Source organism: Coffea arabica, chromosome 5e, assembly GCF_036785885.1.
Source record: "Coffea arabica cultivar ET-39 chromosome 5e, Coffea Arabica ET-39 HiFi, whole genome shotgun sequence".
NCBI lineage: Eukaryota > Viridiplantae > Streptophyta > Magnoliopsida > Gentianales > Rubiaceae > Coffea > Coffea arabica.
In genome coordinates, this window is record NC_092318.1 from 54,010,470 (window position 1) to 54,032,235 (window position 21,766).

At 38.1% G+C, this 21,766-nt stretch overlaps 1 protein-coding gene and 1 long non-coding RNA gene across 3 annotated transcripts; both read left to right on the top strand.

Annotated features, from left to right (window-relative positions):
• Positions 1–441: 441 nt before the first annotated feature.
• LOC113688337 (enhancer of mRNA-decapping protein 4) lies at positions 442–11,929 on the top strand. Of its 2 annotated transcripts, none has more exons than XM_027206140.2 (12): positions 442–1,838; positions 4,132–4,181; positions 4,255–4,411; positions 4,499–4,717; positions 5,443–5,571; positions 6,337–7,962; positions 8,956–9,315; positions 9,390–9,509; positions 10,021–10,191; positions 10,289–10,453; positions 10,575–10,700; positions 11,261–11,929. In XM_027206140.2, the coding sequence occupies exons 1-12, from the start codon at positions 840–842 to the stop codon at positions 11,567–11,569; spliced, it is 4,431 nt and encodes a 1,476-aa protein (XP_027061941.1). In that variant the 5' UTR covers positions 442–839; the 3' UTR covers positions 11,570–11,929. The 2 variants fall into 2 exon arrangements, with proteins under 2 accessions (XP_027061941.1, XP_071905503.1); XM_072049402.1 differs by having other exon boundaries at positions 11,273–11,929.
• Positions 11,930–12,076: 147 nt separating this feature from the next.
• Positions 12,077–12,455, top strand: LOC140006801 (uncharacterized). Its single transcript, XR_011814629.1, has 2 exons — positions 12,077–12,139; positions 12,402–12,455. It is a non-coding gene; the product is annotated as an uncharacterized lncRNA (long non-coding RNA).
• The last annotated feature ends 9,311 nt before the right edge of the window (positions 12,456–21,766 follow it).

Sequence of the window (21,766 nt, forward strand, 5' to 3'; positions counted from 1 at the left end):
CCTAAACTTGAACCTCCGTGACTTGTTTGAGGTCGCTGCGTGGGGCCGTGGTGCATTCCTGCGATTTGATGTGCCGGCTCGGGTCCTAAGGATTCGAGTTAGGGTATGTTCCAGATTACCAAAAAAAAAAAAAAAATTGCCATGCATGGAGAGTGCTTCAAATGAAGGAAAAGGAATACCAGAAACAAACGCTAAATTGTCCACAAATAATTTTCAATTTTTTTTATCTCATATACATTATTCATAGGAATATTATATTATGAAAAATACTACTATACATATTACTATTCTATTTTTTTTTTCAAAACAATCTCATATCCAAATACGCTCGAAATAAGAATAGATCTCCAAAGAGAGACAAATTCCGGCAAACAATAATAATAATAATAATAAAAGAAAACCTAGTTGCCTTATTACCCGCATCCATCTTCTTCTCTCATGTATGCTACAGTGTAGTAGACTCGCAGTGTATTTTGGTCTCCCCAAAGTCTCCAAAATCCCATAATAATACTCAAATCCCGTCCGTCCCACCACCACAGTTGAAACTGAGAGAGAAAAAAAGACCCACCCCCGCATCCATCTGGGCCTCTGGTCCCTCCCCCTCCCTCACTCCCTTCTTGTCTTCTGCTCAATCGGATCTTAAATCTCCATAACTCCGCTTCCTTCTTCTATACTGTGGAATCACACACACGCACACACACACACACACATACACATAATTATATATTGGACTCCGTATATATTTTACGCAGCAGAACATTTTTTTGCAATATTTTCTCAGATCTCAGTAATCTGGAACTATTGGGATTGTGAGATTAGGAGTAACTATAATTGGATAGATGGCTTCCCCTGGCAATCCAAATCAACCAGGTGGAGGACCATTTGATATGCATAAATTCTTCAAGCCCTCTTCACCGTCATCTGCTGCTGCTGCTGCTGCTGTTGTCCCCAACCCTACATCTTCTACTCCTACTCCTCCTCCTTCTTCTTCCCCCAATCCCCAAAACCCTAATAACCCTAATTTGATTTCTGGCCCATTCCCACCTCCTTCCGCCTCTTATCCACCTCCTACTGGTGGCGCCCCTGGTGGGGCCTACTCCTACGCTCCTCAGACCTCGCCTTTCCACCACCATCCTCCGCCCCAATTTCACCACCACCACCACCATCTTCCCCAATTTAGTAACAGTGGTTCTAATCCTCCACAACTTCAGCCGGATCCCTCCTCTCAGTTTACTAGTAATTTGCACCAGCAGAGGTCCATGTCCTTTCCTACACCCCCGCTTCAGCCTCCTCTTTCTGGCCCTCTCCATCACCAGTTCCCCCAAAATCCCGGTAATAATAACAATAATGTTGGCAACAGCAGTGGGAGTAATGCCACTAACCAGAATCCAGGGGCGAGGCTGATGGCTTTGTTGAGTGCTCCGCCTTCTACCCTCGAAATCCCGCCACAACCAGCCATGCCAATGCCTCCCATTCAGCCTACTAACTCTGGGGGATCAGATTTTTCCAACCCCCAAAGTTTGCCCATGATGGGTTCTGGCCCGAATGTGGGTTTTCCCCATCCGGGGCCAATGCGGATGCCGAGCAGTAAGCTGCCAAAGGGGCGGCATTTGATAGGTGATCACGTGGTTTATGACATTGATGTTAGGTTGCCGGGTGAGGTGCAGCCTCAGCTCGAGGTTACTCCAATTACCAAGTATGGTTCAGACCCTGGTCTGGTTCTTGGAAGGCAGATTGCGGTGAATAAGACTTACATTTGCTATGGACTCAAATTAGGAGCCATTCGGGTTCTCAATATCAATACGGCATTGAGATCCTTACTTAAGGGCCTTGCCCAGGTTAGCCTAATTGCTTTGCTTGATCTATATCTGTCTTGATTATGCATTTGTTGAGTTTCACATCCCTGGATATGATCATGGTGAACTTAGAGATAGGATTTTGGGAGTAATATGCAATAAGTGTGAATTAACTTCTTGGCTTGATCTGTGGTGGTACTTGGATGAACTTTTGTTGTCTTATGGATTGCATGGGATGATATCCAGTGAGAGTAAGTAAAATTGTAGATTCAAGGATAATTACCAAAGAAACTACTCTAGACTCCTTGTATACACTCTGATTATAGTGATGCTGTTGGGTTTTCTTGCATGTATTGCGGTAACTAGAATTGGAATACATACGGTATATTTTGGTGTGGACATGGGAATGGCAATATCAAGAGTCGTGTCATGTTCGAATTTTCTTTCCCAATTCTAAGGGAAGCATACTCTGGGGCTTGCTATAAACGGTAATGCTCGACACTAGGAATTTAGGTATTGGCTTTTAGTTGGGACCCAGTTGAATTTCAAGATCTCACAGCCACTAGGGGCATAAGAAGTGTAATTAAGACTGCTGCTTGTTGTTCTTTTTGTCTTCTTTTTTTTTTTGGTTTTTTTTGTTTGGGGGGGGGGGGGGGAAGGGGTTGGAATGCCATGCTGTTTGGTACTTTCCATCTATTATTATATTAATTTTTCCCACCTCCATCTTACACGCTGGAAGTTTCACGCGTCACAGGATAGCAGGAGTGATATTAAGTCGAGTCAAGCTCGAGTATCGCCATACTTGAGCTCGAACTCGATGCCTAGTAGCAATACTCGAGCTCGATTAAGAGCAAGTTGTTTGAACAAAGCTCGAGCTCGACTCGATGTAATATTGGGCAGGCTCGAACTCGACTCAATAGAATTCGAGAAGTTGGCAAGCTCAATATTGAGCTTTAGTACTCGAGCTCGACAAATGGTTAGGGTTGTAAATATTGCAAATAATCAACCTAAAAAGGTGATTTAATTATTTATAATATATTAATTAAATATTATGCCAAGTACTCGATAGAGCTTATTGAACTCTCGAATATATGATATACATACTCGAGCTTGACTCGAAACCTCAATCGAGTAGCTTGAGCTCGACTCGAACTTGCTTGATTAAATTGCGCCCCTTAAATGTGAATAATTTATTTTTTTCCATGGTCCAACAAAACCATCAAGGCCACAATCGCAATGTATCCTGGCTTGTCCTTTACCTTTTCTTTGGCAGACGTTGAAAGAATTGAAATCAGGGAATGTGCTATTCATATCTGTTTGTGCAGTATAACCCTATTCATATCTGTTTGTTCATCCCCTTCGTACAACCCAATTTGAGAGGAACATTGGTTTGTCACTGAAAACTATTCTTAGAATATATGTTGTACCAAACTTTGTTGGTAATGGATTGGAAGTGATAGTTTGATTTCTTTATTGAAATAAGAAGTTCTCAGGTGCAATATATTTTTAAAAAGCGTATTATCCAGTGCAAGACCCCTCAGGGGATAAATCCGATTTTATGACCTTTCTGGTGTTTATTCATTTTCCTAGACATGACATGTGGCACAAAGTAATTATTATCGACAGCTGTTGGGGTTGAGAGGATAAGAATGATACGCTCAAAAGTCGGACTGAGTAGTCAAACATTTCATCGCTGGTTATCTGAATTTTTTAAGAATATGCTTAAATGGTATTAACTCAACTAAATCTGGGAACATTGTTAATACTATCCTCATTATTAATAATCATGAAGTGGCTAATGCACTCACTGGAATTTCCAAAATATGGAAGTCATTTATGTCAAATGCATTTGTAGCTTTAGTGGTACTCTGAGATTATATATACACACACACAGACATAGCGCGAGTAAGTTTCAGAGATATAAGATATCTTAGTTCTTTATTCTGATGCTTAACCGTGGACTTTCTTTCTTTGTAATACAGTTCATCTTGTTAATAATAGATTTCACGTATCTCTCACATTGATTCCAATTCTTTGCCTGCTACTTCTTAGCATTTATCTGTTCAAAATTTGCTTATTTTATGAAGAGATTACAATTTCCTATATCTTGTTTTCTTCCTGAGAGAGCAAATTATGCAATCTATTAAACTACTTTAGTTATACATGTTATATTATTTATCAGATTTTGGTATGGAGATCTCATTGCATGTGGATAATGCTAATTTGGTCGTCTGTTGCTGTTGTAGAGCGCATTCCTCCAATCGCTGCTTAGTTATTGTGCATTAATTTGTTTCTCTGTTTATTAAACTTATCTAAGTAATGTGCATTGTTTCAGAGGGTCACAGACATGGCTTTCTTTGCTGAGGATGTTCATCTTTTGGCTAGGTAGTATTCTTGTCTGTTTTTATCACTTTCAATCTTCCTTTTGCCTTTGTCATGCTAACGTGCATCTCTACAGTGCAAGCGTAGATGGGCGTGTATATGTTTGGAAGATTACTGAAGGTCCAGATGAGGAAGACAAGCCCCAAATTACTGGAAAGATAGCTATTGCAGTTCAGTTCACCGGAGAAGGTGAATCCGTTCATCCACGAGTCTGTTGGCATTGTCATAAGCAAGTATAAGTCCTTCCAACTTTTCATTTATATCTACTAGTTTTGCTCTGTTTTTCTTTGGGCTTAACTTGTAAAGATAATTACTTTCAGGAAGTTCTTGTTGTTGGCATTGGAAGGCATATCCTGAAGATTGATACCACAAAGGTCGGAAGAGGAGAAGCATGTTCAGCAGAAGAACCACTCAAATGTCCTGTTGATAAGCTGATTGATGGAGTACAACTTGTTGGGAACCATGATGGAGAAATAACCGATCTTTCAATGTGTCAGTGGATGACCACTCGTTTGGTGTCTGCTTCAGTGGATGGCACGGTTCGTGATTATCTTCTTTTCTTTTTGGAATATCTTTTATATGACCTGCAAGATCTTCATCCTTTTGTGGGATAGAGGTTTTTAGATTCGTATGCAGTCAAAGGTGTTGGTATTTACTTGTTATGGTTAAGCTTAGTGTCATACACCTCGTTTGCCTTCCTCTTTCATGTGGTTTCTTCTCTTTTCTGTTTCGGGGTTTTCAGTTTTTCCTTTTATTTTTCTATTTTCATATTTTTTGAGTGGCTTTGTGCAATGACTTGAACCCTTTGGATAAGACGTGTACTCTCAAGTTTTCTACAGTTGGATGCTCCTGCTTCAATAATTTCACTTCCTCCGATGTTAGTGGCGTTTCGTGATCAGTGCATATATGCTTGTACCCTTGGCAATTTATATATCTGGTGATCTAACAATAATCTAATACCATTAGCTTGATTCTTTTAGCGTTTTTTAGCTGAAAAAGGTGCACTCTTAACTGTTAATCTCATTCAAAAAAGTTTTTAGGACCTTTTTTATTGTGGTCACCGGATGGGAAGATTGACAAGTAGCAGAAAATGTGTGAGGTAGTTGATAGAGAGCCACCATTTACAACTGTTATGTGAAGCCCACTGATTTATTTGATTACACCCATTTGGGAATGTTGGACAGTGCTTCCTATGTGCTTAATGTCGTCAAAATTTTGTTTAAATGTTTTTGCTGACTTGAACATATGATTTGTCTTCTAACAGATAAAGATATGGGAAGATCGCAAGATGCTTCCAATTGCTGTGCTGCGGCCACATGATGGTCAGCCGGTTAACTCTGTTACATTCCTTGCTGCCCCACACCGTCCAGATCATATCATACTCATCACAGGGGTGTGTAATTCATAGTTCTCTTTCTTCAAAAATGTCTTAGTTTAAGCATTTAGTTCAGTTATGCTAATCATAATAATTAAAATATGTTCTCTGTGTTTCTCTTTTTACTGAGATTCATAATTACCCAAGTTTGGAATTCATTTAGATTATATGTTAGTCATATTGAAATGCAATATGCTGTCATGCTTGTGTGTTGATTCTCAGTCATCCATCTAACATCTTCATCTAAATTTACTTTGATCCGGCTATGGGTTTCCACTTGAAAGGAAGAGCCAATGTGTCATTTCTGTTGTCTTCTGTGAATTTACAGAATGTGCATTAAATATTAGTATAATCTGAATACTTATTCCTGATCATTCTTTACAACCAAACCTAATGTGGAGCTTGCATGTCCGTTTCCCTTTTTTGGTGGCTCCGTTGGCTTTTTCACCTTTGATGGTTCTTTAATTTACAAGTGATTTCAGAGGTTTCTATACCTGCAGCTACAGAGAGCTAAAGCTTTGTATCAGCGACTACAACTTAAATATGCAACATTATGAAAGCAGACATTTCTTAATCATGAAATGTTATGAAAGTAGACATTTTTTCAAACACAACCTAAAATATCAAGCAGGAAATTCCATCTGTGATATAGGGACTACTATCAAATTTGACTTTGGCTTTAACATTTTTTATCTGGGATTTTCTTGGTTTGTTGATATATTCACTACACTTTTCATTTGAAGCTATTTTTTACCCTATCTGACCTGTGAAAACTGTTAACAGGGTCCCTTAAATAAGGAAATAAAGATATGGGCATCAGCAAGTGAAGAGGGCTGGTTGCTTCCCAGTGATTCTGAATCTTGGCATTGTATTCAGACTTTAGAGTTGAAGAGTTCAGCTGAAGCCCGTATCGAGGAGGCATTCTTTAATCAAGTTGTTGCATTGTCTCAAGCTGGTCTTCTCTTACTAGCAAATGCCAAAAAAAATGCTATATATGCGGTGCACTTGGATTATGGTCCAAACCCAACAGCAACCCGAATGGATTATGTAGCAGAATTTACTGTCACCATGCCAATATTGAGTTTTACTGGGACTAGTGATTTGCTACCTCATGGTGAACAGATTGTTCAGGTGTATTGCGTCCAGACACAGGCTATTCAGCAGTATGCTCTGGAATTATCCCAATGTTTACCACCCCCATTGGATAATGCAATGCTCGACAAAGCAGACTCTATTGTATCTCGTGACGCTCTCAGTAATGATGGATATGTTTCTTCTGAGCTCTCTGAAAGCAGAGCAACCGAAATACCTTTATCTGGTTCTGCCCCAAAGCTCTCCATACGAGACATTGGTTCTGAGAATGCAGCTCCTGTGATACATCCAGTCAGTTCAGTTTCTGTTGAGTCAGTTACCTCACAGGATTTTGTTGCTTCAAGTATGGAATCTAAACCAGTTTCTTTGCCAGCAGTAACTGCTAATGCTGATATTGCTTCCATCCCATCTCCTCCACTTCCTTTGAGTCCTAGGTTGTCTCGTAACCTATCTGGTTTAAGAAGTCCCTTGAAAAGCTTGGACCCAGGGTCCTCATTTAGCGATCGTGGTGGAGATGCAAAAATCATTGAGTATTCAGTTGACAGGCAATTGGATGCAATTCATCCAACTTTGTCTGATGTTCCTTCATTGGATGGTGAATCTAGAAACGAAGAAAGTAAGGTTCTGCGTGATGATATTTCCACTACTCTCAGTCATCCTGTTCAGTTCAAGCACCCCACTCATCTTGTGACACCTTCTGAGATTTTGATGGCCAATTCTTCATCAGAAGTTAACCACATTAATGAGCAGAAAAGCGAGGGTGAATTAAATATTCAAGATGTAGTAATCAACACTGACGGGCGAAATGTCGAAGTGGAGGTTAAGGTTGTGGGTGAAACTAGATTTAGTCAGAATAGTGATATTGGTTCTCATGAAGAACTTCACAATTTTGTATCAGAAAACAAGGAGAAGTCATTTTACTCTCAAGCCTCTGATCTTGGAATAGAGATGGCTCGAGAATGTCGTGCCTTGTCTCCTGAAACTTATATTGTGGAGGAAACTAGACAATTTGACGCTGCTAGTGGAAGTGAGACCCCAGCTCAACCTTCAACTACTGAAGAGGAAGCCCGTGACTCTGCAAAGGATGTATCTGGAAAGATTGCCGATTCGGCTATTCCTGCACCTGTTCAACAGACGACAGCATCAAATTCAAAAGGAAAAAAACAAAAGGGGAAGAACAATCAAGGATCTGGCCTATCGTCCCCATCACCCTTCAATTCCACTGATTCTTCCAATGAAGCCGGTGCAAGTTCAACTATTCCCTCTGTAGAAACTGTATATTCGCAAATTCAGGCAATGCAAGAGTCGATAAATCAGGTGATTCCTTACACGGTTCTATGTAATATTTCATGGATTTAGCTTAGCTTGGCATGTAGTCAGTGCCTAATCCTATTTTATATGGTGATTTTTTGTTGGAACTGGTTTTCTTACTTGTTCATTCATATTGGAGGCTGGTTCCAGTGTCGTGATTAATGCTTTTATACAGTTGATTGTCTAGCACCCTATTTACCTCAACTGCTACTAAGTTTTGGTTGAATCTCCAGTAAGTAGCATGAGTATGGCTCTTTGTGCCTTTGAACAATGCTCACTTCTTAATGTTGCTTGAGCTAGTAGCATAACTTTTTTCTTGGACAAGTGTCTCTAATTCATCATGGTGACATGCAGGCTAATCAACACAAGTACCATAAATGAATGAACTCAAGTACTTGGAAACCTTTTTAACATGGTAGTGCTGCATCTTAGATACTATTTTACGATATCCTGCCATCTGAAGTATTATGGTCCCCTAACTTAAATGTGCTGTACTCGTGCCTTTAAACCTTACTGAGGGTGATAGAGATATTATTCCTGGTATAAATGTTTCAAGAATTAGTTCAGCTGGTTCGCCATGAATTTTTAAGTCTAGAGCTTGGTTCAGCACTTTTTGCCTTTGTATCAGCAAATCTTTCAAGATACAGAAATGTAATTTTTTGAATGTTACTTTTTTATCAATTTGTTGATGTATGTTTTTTGTTTGCTCTCGAACCTTACAAGAAGAAATGGGAGGCGCAACCTAGTTACCAAGGTTTTTACCTTCTGATTTTCTTATGGGTCAGCTTAGAAAAATCACATTACATTGTGCTTTTTTTTTTTCTTTTTTAAGAGGGACTGCGGTTTCAAGATTTTTTTTTTCGCTGCCGGAATTTTCTAGAGTGAGTCAACATTCCTTGACCAGACTACTAGCCCAACCAAATAAAGGATTTGCGCTTTGTTACCAACATGCTTGGTTTGTAGTTCTCCTATTTATTTCCTTCCTGCCATCTCTTGCAGCTCATGAGTATGCAGAAAGATGTGCAAAAGCAGATGAATATGATGGTTGCTGTCCCTGTTACCAAAGAGGGCAGAAGACTTGAGGCAGCCTTGGGGAAAAACACAGAGAAAGCTGTCAAGGCCAATGCCGATGCACTCTGGGCTCGTCTTCAAGAAGAGAATGCAAAACAAGAAAAGTCATCACGTGACCGCACACAGCAAATTGCAAATCTGATTACTAGTTGTTTGAACAAGGACTTGCCAGCTATGGTGGAGAGGGCTGTTAAAAAGGAATTAGGTGCTGTTGGTCAAGCTGTAGGAAGGACAATTACTCCCAGTATTGAGAAAGCAGTATCTACTGCTATTACAGAAGCTTTCCAGGTCAATATTCTTAAGATTTAAGCCACCGGTTGGATGTGCTTTTACTATTATCTAACTGCTTCTCTGTGACACAGAAAGGAGTTGCTGATAAAGCAGTTAATCAACTCGAGAAGTCAGTCAATTCTAAACTAGAAGCTACTGTTGCTCGGCAAATCCAGACACAATTTCAGACTTCTGGAAAGCAAGCTCTCCAAGTGAGTCAGAGAAATTCAAATCATTCTGCCATATCGTCTATGTTATTTCCAATTCGTGTTTTAGTCAACTGGAAATTATGAAAACATATATTTAGTGGAAGAATGAAGATTGGCTGAAGTTCTTTCTGGATGATCTGAGTTTTTTTTTTTTGAACTTGTGACTAAGTCAGGTTTGCATGTAAGGCTTTTATTGTGTTGCAGATTCTTTCTAAATGTTCTTATACAGCATACAGTTAGGTGTAGGTGTGTTTCTATTGTCAGTAATAGTTAAATATTAATGCGACAATTAAGTTATACATTCATGCTTATGTGTATTCATCTATGTGCTTTAACTTGTTGATTGTCCAGACACGTCATTCGCATGAACTGCTTTTCTTCAACTTGTCATGGTTAGAGAGTTTAAAATTTCAATATTGTTCTAGGTTGTAGTTGTTGAAGAAGATGTGTTGATATCTTTCAGGCTATCTCGTCCTGAACTCATTTGTTCTAAGAGTGAAAATTGGTGTTGCAGGAAACTCTCAAATCGAGTTTGGAAGCTTCAGTTATCCCAGCCTTTGAGATGTCTTGCAGGTCCATGTTTGAACAAGTTGATGCTACATTCCAAAAAGGAATGGGTGAGCATGCAACTGCAGCATTGCAACAATTTGATTCATCACATTCTCCATTGGCACTTGCTTTAAGGGTATGGAGTTTAAGCATGTCTGTCCATCATATGTTTTGTTCCATAACAAAGCTATCTTGTCAACAGGATCTTTCTGATTGAACTGTAATATTTACAGGATGCTATTAGTTCAGCATCATCAATGACTCAAACTCTGAGCAGTGAGTTGGCTGATGGTCACAGAAAGTTGTTAGCTCTCGCTGTTGCGGGAGCAAATTCAAAAGTTACCAATCCACTTGTTAGTCAGCTCAGCAATGGTCCATTGGCTGGTCTACATGAAAAGGTTTGTCCGCTCATGTTTATCTTTAGGTCTTCTCAAGGCCACTTGAAGTTTTTTCTTCTCATCTTAGCTGCGTATTCCTAATCCATCCTTTTTCATTTTGGCCCTGTGTGGTCTTAAATAGCTTGAGGCACCGTTGGATCCTACTAAAGAGCTTTCTAGGCTTATAACTGAACGTAAATATGAGGAGGCTTTCACTGCAGCCCTGCAGAGAAGTGATGTTTTTATTGTTTCGTGGCTGTGCTCCCAGGTATGCTGTTTGTCTCACCTAGTTAGGATAAAGAGTAAATGATGTATAAATTAAAAAGCTATCCTCGTTCCAAGTGCCTAGGGACGATTACTGTGAGTTACTGAAAGCATAGTTGCCTGATTTACCTTCGCTTAAGGTAGCATAAATGCATGGGCACAATTGCTCTTGCATAGCTGGGTGTTTCATGAGATTTCACTTTTTGTTTTTCTGGTAGTCCTGTTTTAAGTGTCCTAGTCAAGGGAAGTCCAGTTTACTTCATAACTTAAAGAGAGAATCTCATTCTGCTTGGGGTCTGTTTTATTCCGCTTGTATTGTAATTTTATCCTCCATTCTACTTGTATTTGCGTTTTTACCCTCCGTCAAGGAAGATGATATTCTTAGTACTATTTTGGCCTCAACGTTCCTTTTTCTTGGGTTTTCGGTCATTGCTGTTAATGTATTTTTGTACTCATCTTGGTTGTCTATATGGTTGATCTACTTGCGATGTTCATAAACCATCTTTAGCTACTTTTGCTTGTGTTCCCATTAAGTTTTCCTTTGATATTTTGTGTGTTCACCAGGTTGACTTGCAGGGGATCTTGTCCATGAATCCTCTACCCTTGAGCCAAGGGGTTCTCCTTTCTCTTTTACAGCAGTTATCATGTGATGTCAGCAAGGAGACGCCAAGAAAATTGTCCTGGATGAGGGATATATTATCTGCGATAAATCCTACTGACCAAGTGATTGCAGTTCATGTGCGTCCTATCTTTGAGCAGGTTTACCAAATATTAAACCATCATCGCAGCCTTCCATCAACTTCAGGTGCTGATCTTTCCGGTATCCGTCTAATCATGCATGTCATCAACTCCATGCTGATGACCTGTAAATGATACCCGAAGTATCGCCATAATAATGTGGACATAAGGTCGAAGGAGAAGGATTTGTACAAAGTTTTAGGGACTGTTATGGAAAGGGATCTGGTTATGTAGAGTAAAGTACAATTCCTTTATTATCCATTCCCCCCCCCCTCCCCCCGGCTCTTCCTATTTTTCTTGTATCGTCTTGCATATGAAAACGTTAAAATTTGTGCAGTAATCACTGTGGTTCTCGAGTTCTGTTGAGTCTTTGGTTGAAAGGTCTGTGGATATGAGGTTTTGTATCTATAGAAATACCAGCATCTCATCTGCAACAAATTCTAAATGAGGGATTTATTTTTTCTGTTTAATACAATAATTGGAAACTTTTCTTTCTTTTTTTTTTTTTGCTCCCTTTTTTAGGGTTTTTTTCCCTCAATGGGCCTATAGATTCTGTGGAAGTAATTCGTTCACTTGTACGATGCCCCTTCCTTCTCTTTCCACTGGCCGTTCCTACTTCTACTCTGATTCAAAGCTGTATGTAGGTGCTGTTGAATCCATCTTTGTTGGGGATTGAGGCGAAGTTTCGTGTCTGCCAAATCATAGGTATTCAAATGTCTGCGAAGTTATTTGCTCTGATTAGTAATATTTATAGTTTGAGCGGTGTGCGTAGAAAAGAGTGATGATTTCTTGATAGCGTTGATTGACCGGAATGTGTGTGAAAATTCGAAATGGACGTTTCTTCAATCCTTTCATGATCCGGAGCTTTGCATTCTCTGCGTGAATTACAACCTTCCCCGTATGAATCCTTTCCCTTCCCCAAGTGTCTGTCAGAATATGGTGCTAATTGATTTTTCCTCTGGGATAGAGCTGTCCGTCCATTCAAAGTTTTGACTTCCTCTTGAGGGAGTTTGATCGTTGACGAGTTTCTTCCAGGCTATATGGTTGATTGTCTTCTGTCTTTACAAGGATCCATCAATCTTGGCGTCCACAAAGGTCGTCTTCTTCTTTCCTTTCTTTATTTATTCGCACTTGTAGGAAAAAATCGATTGGATAATTTGTATTTATCAAAACTTGGACCGAATATTACTATGGACACCAAATACTCCCTCTATCCTATTTTATATGTCTTGGTTTCTATTTTAGTTTATTTCAAAATATTTGTTATAATTTAAAATAAAAATAAATGAAATCCAACTTTTCTAATATACCCTTACTACAATTTTCAAGGAAAAGCATTTAAGTCATCTTCTTTTAATAAATCAGACGACAAATTATTTTTGTTTTTAGGTAGTTATGCCTTCTTTAAAATTCCAAGCCCAACCAACAAAACGTTGAAATTTAATTGAGGGGTAATAATGTTAAAACATTCTTTTTGATAGCTTATGTGTCTTTTTTTTTTTTTTTAATGCCAAATGATAACATTTTCATATATAACGAAAGCTGTTACAAAATTGGAGTAACTGCTCTTACTACATCTTTTCCAGCTAATCTAACTAACCAGAGAGGGAAGGAATCCTTCCACTTAATTTCACTAATCAAGTGTATGGCATACTTTGCCAGCTTGTAACTAACATGATGGTTGCCTTCCCTTTTAATAAAAGAGAAGTTACACTCACTAAACTCTTTCCTAATCACAAAGACTGATATCTTGTAGAATTGATCCTATTTTGGGGTCATTAGTGTTGCCTTCTAACCTTGCTTTGACAAGTGCGTGCATTTGATTTTTCTATCAATGAATGGTTCACTGATTCTCTTTGTTCAGGACCTACCCAAGCTCTTATCAGGGCTCCTCCATTAGCTTCTCTAGCAACAATTCCCTAGCCTTTCCTTGTATCTACCGTTGCATCAGTATTGAGCTTGATTGTACCTTCGTGCGGTGGTAGCCATTTCTTCTCGCCTCATGAGTTTACCTCCATTTCTTCTTCTTCTTCATCTGCTTTCTCCCTCTGTACATTCTGATATTCGATCCACGTCCGCACAGCCCCCTTAATTGTGTGGACACTTTTTTTTTCCCATTGAACTGTATCTAATTTCTCAACTTCCAAATCTACCATAATCTGTTTACAGTTAGTATAATATGATCTTTCCTTTCCGCTCTATCTTTGGCTTTCATGATACTACCCACTTAATTGGGGCGACTTTCCATATCATCTCAGGATTTCTACAAAAGAACATCATATATGTTCAATTGTTTCTGTACCTTCTCCACAACACCTCGTTCACTGGGATTATTCTATGCAAACACTTCCCTATGAAATGTTTGAGCTTCTGCTTCAATATTTAGACTCCACAGAAACTTGCAAGCTCCAGAATTCTGCTCATTTCTGCAACTATGAACTACTTCCTTTTGCTGTGTCCTTTCCTTTTTTCCCTGTTGGATTTCCTTTGCAACCATGTATCCGGTTTTAACAGTATACACTCTTGTAGCTGAGAATGACCATACTAACCTGTTTTTCCATTATGAATGCCGATTGGGGTACTGATGATACGCTTGCAATCTTCCTCACTGAACACAGCACTTATCATATCCACTTTCCACTTTCCATCTTGTATTAATTTATTTATGTACCTTCTACAGTTGACATTTTGGTAGCTTCAAAGTAGATATCTTCCCTTTTCCCCTATTCATTATCCGTCTGTGCTTCCAAATGTTAATACTATGTCCATTTCCCATCCTTATGTGTCTTGGTTACATTTTATTTTTTTTAAAATTATGTGTAAAATTGACCATGACATATAAAATGAGATGGAGGGAATAGTATTTATTACTACTTATTAGTACCACAAGACCGCCTTTTTTCCTACTCGCACACGCTGTTCTTAATTTAGAAAAAAAGATTCCCAAAATAAAAAAATATACACTACTATAAAAAGAATAAGAACAAAAGTAAAGGATAGAATGCTTAAAGGCCAAAAAAAAAAAAAGAAAAAAAAAGAAGAGAGATAGATAGTGGATTTCAAATGTTAAAATTTTGAAAAGATGAGATTAATTAGAAAAATTATATAAACGAAGGATAGTAATTATTATAGTGTGTATATTCAGAGCAGGTTATATGCAATTTAATAGTTAATGAGTTAAAAAAACACCTCCTAGAAAAAAAAGACAAAAGAAAGAAAAGAGGACCAAGAGAATCTAGTATTTACTGATTTAATCATTTTCACATAATCCCTCGTTAAAAATGGTGGAGGGTATTACAAAAGAAAAGAAAAAGTATATCTAGGATAAATGAAGCACGAGGATAGAATTTACACGGCACGACGTTGCCGGCTAAAAGCAAAACCCCCAATCCCGGACTGGCCAGTCGCCATTTCACATATACGATATATGCATCCCGGTTGTAATATGCATCCGTGGGTCCATTGCCGGCGAAAATGTGGGTCCCCCCACGTCTAAGCTCTCGAAACGCCAAAAAAAAATTTTGAAGCTTTACCAGCATTGATCCGTTTCCCACCTCCGGGTCGTATAAAACCCGGCATGCCTCCGAAACCCACCCGGCGCCGAGTAATTAACCCCCAGCGGTTGTGGTTGGCTCCCAATAGTCAAGGTCAAGTCATAAACCGCCCTCGAATCCGGATCAGACAGCGTCGAATAAGCCTTGTGAATTTCAATGAAATCGCATCCGTCCAAGGACTCCTCCGGGTGCTTAGCAGCGACGGCGGCGACGTCCGGGTGATAAATCTTGGCTAGTGTCCTGTACGCCGTCTTGATCTCTACTTGAGACGCGTTCTGCTTCACTCTTAGCACCCGATAGAGATTTCCGGGCTTTGTCCTAGTCTCCACCGCCGGCGGTGATGCCTCGGATACAGCTGCGCAAATCGTAATCCTATTTACAGCAAAGGACATGTTCCTTTTCCTGCGAGATTTGGGAAATTTGCTGGTGAGAATTTGACAGAGAGATTCCAGAAGCCAAAGAAAAACTTTAGGGTTCCGACCGTTCAAATAATTGAGATGATGTGTTGGCAATTTGAGATGGGATATGGATTACGGAGTAGACATATATATAGAGGTCAAGGGGGACGATAGGGGGAGAGAAGGGGAGTGTTTTGGAAATGAAGAAACCGAGAGAGAGAGAGAGAGTGTGTAGTGGGCCCCAGTGATGATGCCGTGGGCTCTCTCTCTCATATTTCCCAGCGGCTGCCGGTGCGGTGCTGCTGTCTGTTTTGGGCTCAGCTGCTGACATGGCTCCAACGGATTTTAGAGGACTGCTCATTTCTCTCGTCGGCTTGGTTTATCGAAGCCGCCGACTGCTTTAGTTGTTTAAAAACTTGTTTATTCTTATTCTTTTTGGATTTTGTTTCTAATAAATCTAAACCACTACTGTTTCTTTCTTTTTTCTTTCGATTCTTTCCTCTATTAACCAAAATTTACTTCGCTATTCGAAAAAAATAAAAAGAGAGAGAGAGAGAGAGGAGAATAAAAAGAAAAAGAAGTCTAAGTATAGCAATACCTGGAGTAGTTTTTTTATCATCAAAAGTCAACTTCTATATATATAGCAATACCTTAGTTAATCGACATGAAAATATATGCAAGTAAGTACAGTAGAAATAAATAAGCGCCCTCAGGGGCTTGGTCTGGTGGTTGAGGTTGTTGAAGATGGGGCTTCAGGTCCCTGGTTCGAACCTTGCTGCCAGCAAGTTGTTGAGGGTGGTGAATAGTCTGCGGGGTCCACTCCCTGCGGGACACACCTTAAAAAAAAAAAAAAAAAAAAAAAAAAAAAAAGCAACAAAATGACAGGGTTGACCAGACTCCAATGGCCAATGGGCTATTCGGCTCAAAATCAGCCCACAGATAGGATAGGGATCAAAAGGAGTCTTCGGCGGCGCCAGCGGTATATCAAGTGTAGTATGGCGAGTGTCGTTTGGCACGTGCCAGAGCTTCTAGACACTTTGCAAAGCTGTGGCCCGCAGAAGGCGTGTGTTCGAACTCTCTCGCCAGAAAATAACCTTCCTCTTTACCAAATTAATTACAGGTTGAACCTTGACCTCCTTTTGAATTGTGAGTTTTCTTTTCCCATCGCTTGCCATAAATCACAATATACTCTTTTTTTTTTAATAAAAAATTTAAAAATTACAACCCAAATAATGTCAAAAATAATGCTGCAGGAACTCGAATTCATGTTTAAAGACAAATAATTGATTTTGACTTTCTTGATGTCCCAGAAGCAAATCTCTTTGTTCTGGTCCTTCTGATTTCTTTTTTTAAAAAAAAAAAAATATTTGATGTTATTTGCAATTTAGAGGATTATATGCTGAAAATATGAGTGATTTCTTCTGATTTCTTTCTTGATTTCCCGGCTAAATGTTTGGAGACAATCACATAGGAGCAAATTTTATTACATATAATCACAAAAAATAAATAAAACAAAGATATTTCTACGTGGAAAAGCTAGAGATGGGAGATATTCATGATACTGCCTTCCTCGTGCCAAGCCTTCTAGAAGGCCTTTCTCTTTCACTCCGCAATGGCTAGGGGCCCACAATTTCAGATGTGGAGGTGAAGGAAGGTCATCGGTCTTCTTTCTTGCTGTGCCTTCATTTTGTTATTTTTGTAGTGTAGGTCGCACCCAATCACTAGTCAGTTCAGGTTTGTCCCATAATTGTTCGTATGGGATTAGATATTGGCTTCTAGAAACGTATCCTTAAAAGGGTTTGTTTATTTTAGGACTATATTATTATTAATATATATATATATATATATATATATAAAATGCAGGCAACTAAGGTCCTAATGATTTATTATTGTGTCTCAAGCAAGATTGTGGTTGAAACGTCACGTACATTGAATTTGAATTTTAAATCTATACTTTAATTATGTGATATTTATCTGATAATAACAATGTATACACTATCAATATATATAAGATCGAGTTATAAAAAAATTATTCTAATTGACAACGACATGAAAATTTTGATCTACCGCTCCCTCTTTAACATTTTTTTTTTCCCCAATACCATGCTGCAACAGAGGATGATGATGCATACAATCACAAACATGTCAGGTAATTATAGAGAATTTCAAGTCACGTCGACATCCCTTTCAACGAGGGAAAATCTTGATAATAAACGATTATTATATTATTCATGATTAAACAGTAGGGCATCATCAGTCTGTGAAAGAGAGTAGCGTGCCCTGATTGATTATTGTTGCGCTAATTAAGTGATAACTCAAGATTTTGCATGCACCGCAAGTCAAGTCCACTATTCCACTATTCGACATCATGCTTGTTTCTAGAAGAATACCTAAGAAAAGGCTGATTCCAATGGTCCACTATTTTTGCTGCTGAATTCCGCTTACATGGTTGAAAATTTTGATTTATGTCACAACTAATCAAAGTACCTTAATTAGGAATCTTATTAGTGATAATCATGTGGTGTTTTACCCAAAGCTGTATATACCAAGATAAATTGAATTTTTTTTTTTTTTTTGTTTTGGGGATATCCTAACCTGGAATGTGCTTGTTATTTGTCACGAGACGGAAAAGAAGGGAAGGGGAAGTTAGCCTGGAATGTGCTAATGCATTATTAATTTATCAGCTCAATACGATATTTGCGGTAGCTTATGTCGATGGTCGATGATATGATTCCTAGTAGGCAGGAAATTAAATCACCTTAATACGTACATACACCCAATCATAAAACAGAATGACAACTTAAATATTTTAATATTAGACTTTCTTTTAATTTATACACTTTTGTGGGGGAGTGGATTATAGAATAGCCAACAAGCCAAAATCATAACTTGTTTTTCCCCTGAAACAAATTAAAGACAAAATATCTTCATAAATAACAACCGAAAATCAAAACGTGGGCCCATCTTTTAGCTTCTAGCTTGCCACAATTCTTTCCTGAGATTTGTTATCAAAATGAACTTGATCGACACATCCCTGCAGGTCGCAAAAAGCTGAGTCAAGCTCGAATACTGTGGTGCATTCAAGCTCGAGTTCAAACTACATTATCTGAACTCGAGATTGACGAATCTTCTATTTCAAAACTTGAGTTTGAATCATGAAAAATATAGGGAGTTCGATAAGCAAATTGAGATCAAGATCGCGTTCGAAATCGAGTGGTAAAAGATATAATTTTTCTAAAAATAGAGATTTTTAAGTAAGTTGACAATTATTAAAAAGAAAAACTAAAAAATATGTATATATATATATATATATATATGAAACTCATAAAGTTCAACAAGCTTTTGAACAGAATACCTAAAGGTTCAAGTTCAATTTGATGACCATATTCGAATTTACTTGAATTCAGCTCGAGGTGAATCAAACTCGAAATCGAGTCGAAATTTGACCAAATAGCTCAGGAGCATTTTGCAAGCAACTTGCTCATTTGGCACCCCTACACATCGCTAATTTCTCGTGTGTAGATCATTATTGTTATCTGGATTTTTTACTTGATCCGCTTTTTCTTCAACAGTTAAGGGCAAGATTAGATTGATTTGAAAAGCTCTTGATATGTGGGATGATGATATTTGCTAATTACAGCTTGAAGTTTCCGACATGTATGACTACTTAAATCAAAGATATTCTATGGTCCATTTATGGTATCATTCCTTAACTTGTATTTCTCAATGAAAATAATAGTTCACACTCTAAGCCTTTTGAAACTGTCATATAATTTAAGAGTCAACAACATTTATTTCACCATCTAACACTGAATTTAATTTGAGGATATAATACCCAAAAGTACTATAAAATCTCCCCTTAAATTATATTAATAGATATCTACTGCAATTAATGATTCAAAATTTTCCCTTTCTCTTTTTGCCTAGTTTTATTAAATAACCAAAAAAAAAAAAAAAAAGAGGAGCAGACGCATGGGAATCTGTCTGCAGCCAGGACTGCAACGAACATATGAAATAATTAGTGAGTGATTAAACTGCCCAGACTGCAGATGCATGTAGTACGTGTAATGCTGCAGGTGGTCGCTAATGTAAGCCGCCGCCGTCCAATAATGTCCACTTTCGCCCACTAGCGGCTGCTGCCAATCATACAGTTTTCGTTTGAACTAAGTAGACATATAATTCGTTGCCTTTTTTTTTTATTTTAAAGAATCAATAATCTACATTAGATACTCCAGTCTTGTCCACAAGCGGCTGCTGCAAACCAAACAGTTTTTGTTTGAATAAAATAGACAAAAATAATTTGTTCAAATATTAACCCACAGAAAATGTCTTCAAATATTAAGATGTCTTTGCCAATCCAATATGAAACTATTAAGACTGCAGAATATAGAGCTATAACTGAACGGTCTTCTAATGAATGAGAGCTCAGGTCATTGAAGGTTATGGCGATGAGTCTGTGGAGCACTGCACTAGCATTATTATATCAATTTTTTTTTTGTGTCTAGTCTACTTGGAACAAATAAAAATATATATCATTTTTTAGAGTATTCTAGTGTGTGTTTATGTTGGTTTTATCCAATATTATGAGTAGTAACTAAAGTCGTTCGTTCGTTCGTTGACGGATACATTTGGGTAAAAGAAATGCTACGTTGCCGTTCAACGTTATTTGAGATAGGAGTTTATTTGGATGATTTATTTGAGATAATTAATGTAGCACTTTTTGTAATGTGATGTGAGATAAAAAGGTGATTAGAAAAATAAAAAAATAATTAAAATTTATTAAGTAAATTATTTTATTTGAAATCAAGTTAATCCAAACAAACCCATTTGTTTTTGAAGGAATAAAAGCTTTAATCAAACTAGTACACCACTACCACACAACAGACAACAGGAATGAGTTTTCATATCAACTCTTAATCAATCAATGGTGAGAGGAATGTCGACCCAAGGCCAAGACAAAGGAGGAGGCTATGATGATGGACGGGGATGGTGCTTTAACAAAATTTTAAAAGCCAAAGTCAAATTTAGTTGGTTCTGCTTTTTGACTTCAAAATCACCAAATCGAACATTTGCATCATCAATCTTCCCTCAATAACATATACTCCCTCCGTCCCACTTTGATAGTCTTGTATTCCTTTTTCATCTGTCCCAAATTGTAGTCCACTTTTCAATTGAATAATGTAATTGTATTTTAATTTTTCTAAAATACCCTTATTCAATGTAAGTAGTTGTTACTATAAACCTATCCATTTAATGAGAGTTGATTCTTTTTTTACCATCAATTCATGTTCCCATAAAGTTGTACCATATTTAATGTGAGGGTATTTTAGGAAAATAACAATCTAAATTTACTTTTCCAATAAAGTTAACTATTTTTTCTTAAACTGTGTGAAAAAAGAAACAGGACTATCAAAATGGGACGGAGGGAGTAATTATTATAATAATAAAAGCATTTGCATCAATCTTGCTCGTCCAGTCCAGCGCATGATGATAATGGATTCTTCGGTGCAATTGTTGTCAACATGCTACTACTCGATTTGATTTTAATTTATTGGAGCTAAATGGCTTTCATCCTAATATTCCATTTCAATCAATGGGCATAGAATGGCTGAATTTGATAACAGGATTCCAGAAGGTTGATGATGCTGATGAATCGGAAAAAGAAAGAAAAAACCACCATGCCAGAAAATCACAAAGAGAAACATAAATAAATAAACACAGAGATAAATAATAATTGTACGTACTAATGCCTAGTCAGTTGAAAGACTTGCGACAAAGAATTGTCATCCAAAGTTGAAACACGGACCTATGAATTGATGGCCCAACAGCTGCTCTGGGCTTTTTGACTGTCCAGGTCTTCTCTCTTCTGAAAGCACCCTCGCAAACCTTTTCAGAGCAGCCTCATTTGTGCCACCCACCATTCTCAGGTTTCAACTGCGCCACAATGCCCGCAGCCAACATTTGAAACTGCCTTCTCCAGTAGATAGATTCTAACGGATCTCACCACCAATCTCTATCCATGTTTTCCTTTTGCGGCAATATCCAACCCAGGATTCCGTCCCAATTAACGTATCATCCTGAATTTTTATCGTCTCATGCAAGCGTGCAAGTAGTTTCTATGTGATTAATAATTTTGATTGCATAATTGTGTTTACCACTTTACTGTACCATATATTTACCTGATAATAACACGCATATGCAAGTACTCAGGCATTTATGGCGACTTACTTGGATTCGAAGGTAAATTGTCCAGAGAAGCATATGTTGTCGGAATTCTGTGTCCATGCAAATGTCAACCATGTCAGCACTTGCTTGAGCGAAGAGATCCACTAAGGGTGAGGTATATATTAATTTAACCAACCACTGAGTTTTGGCTCAGT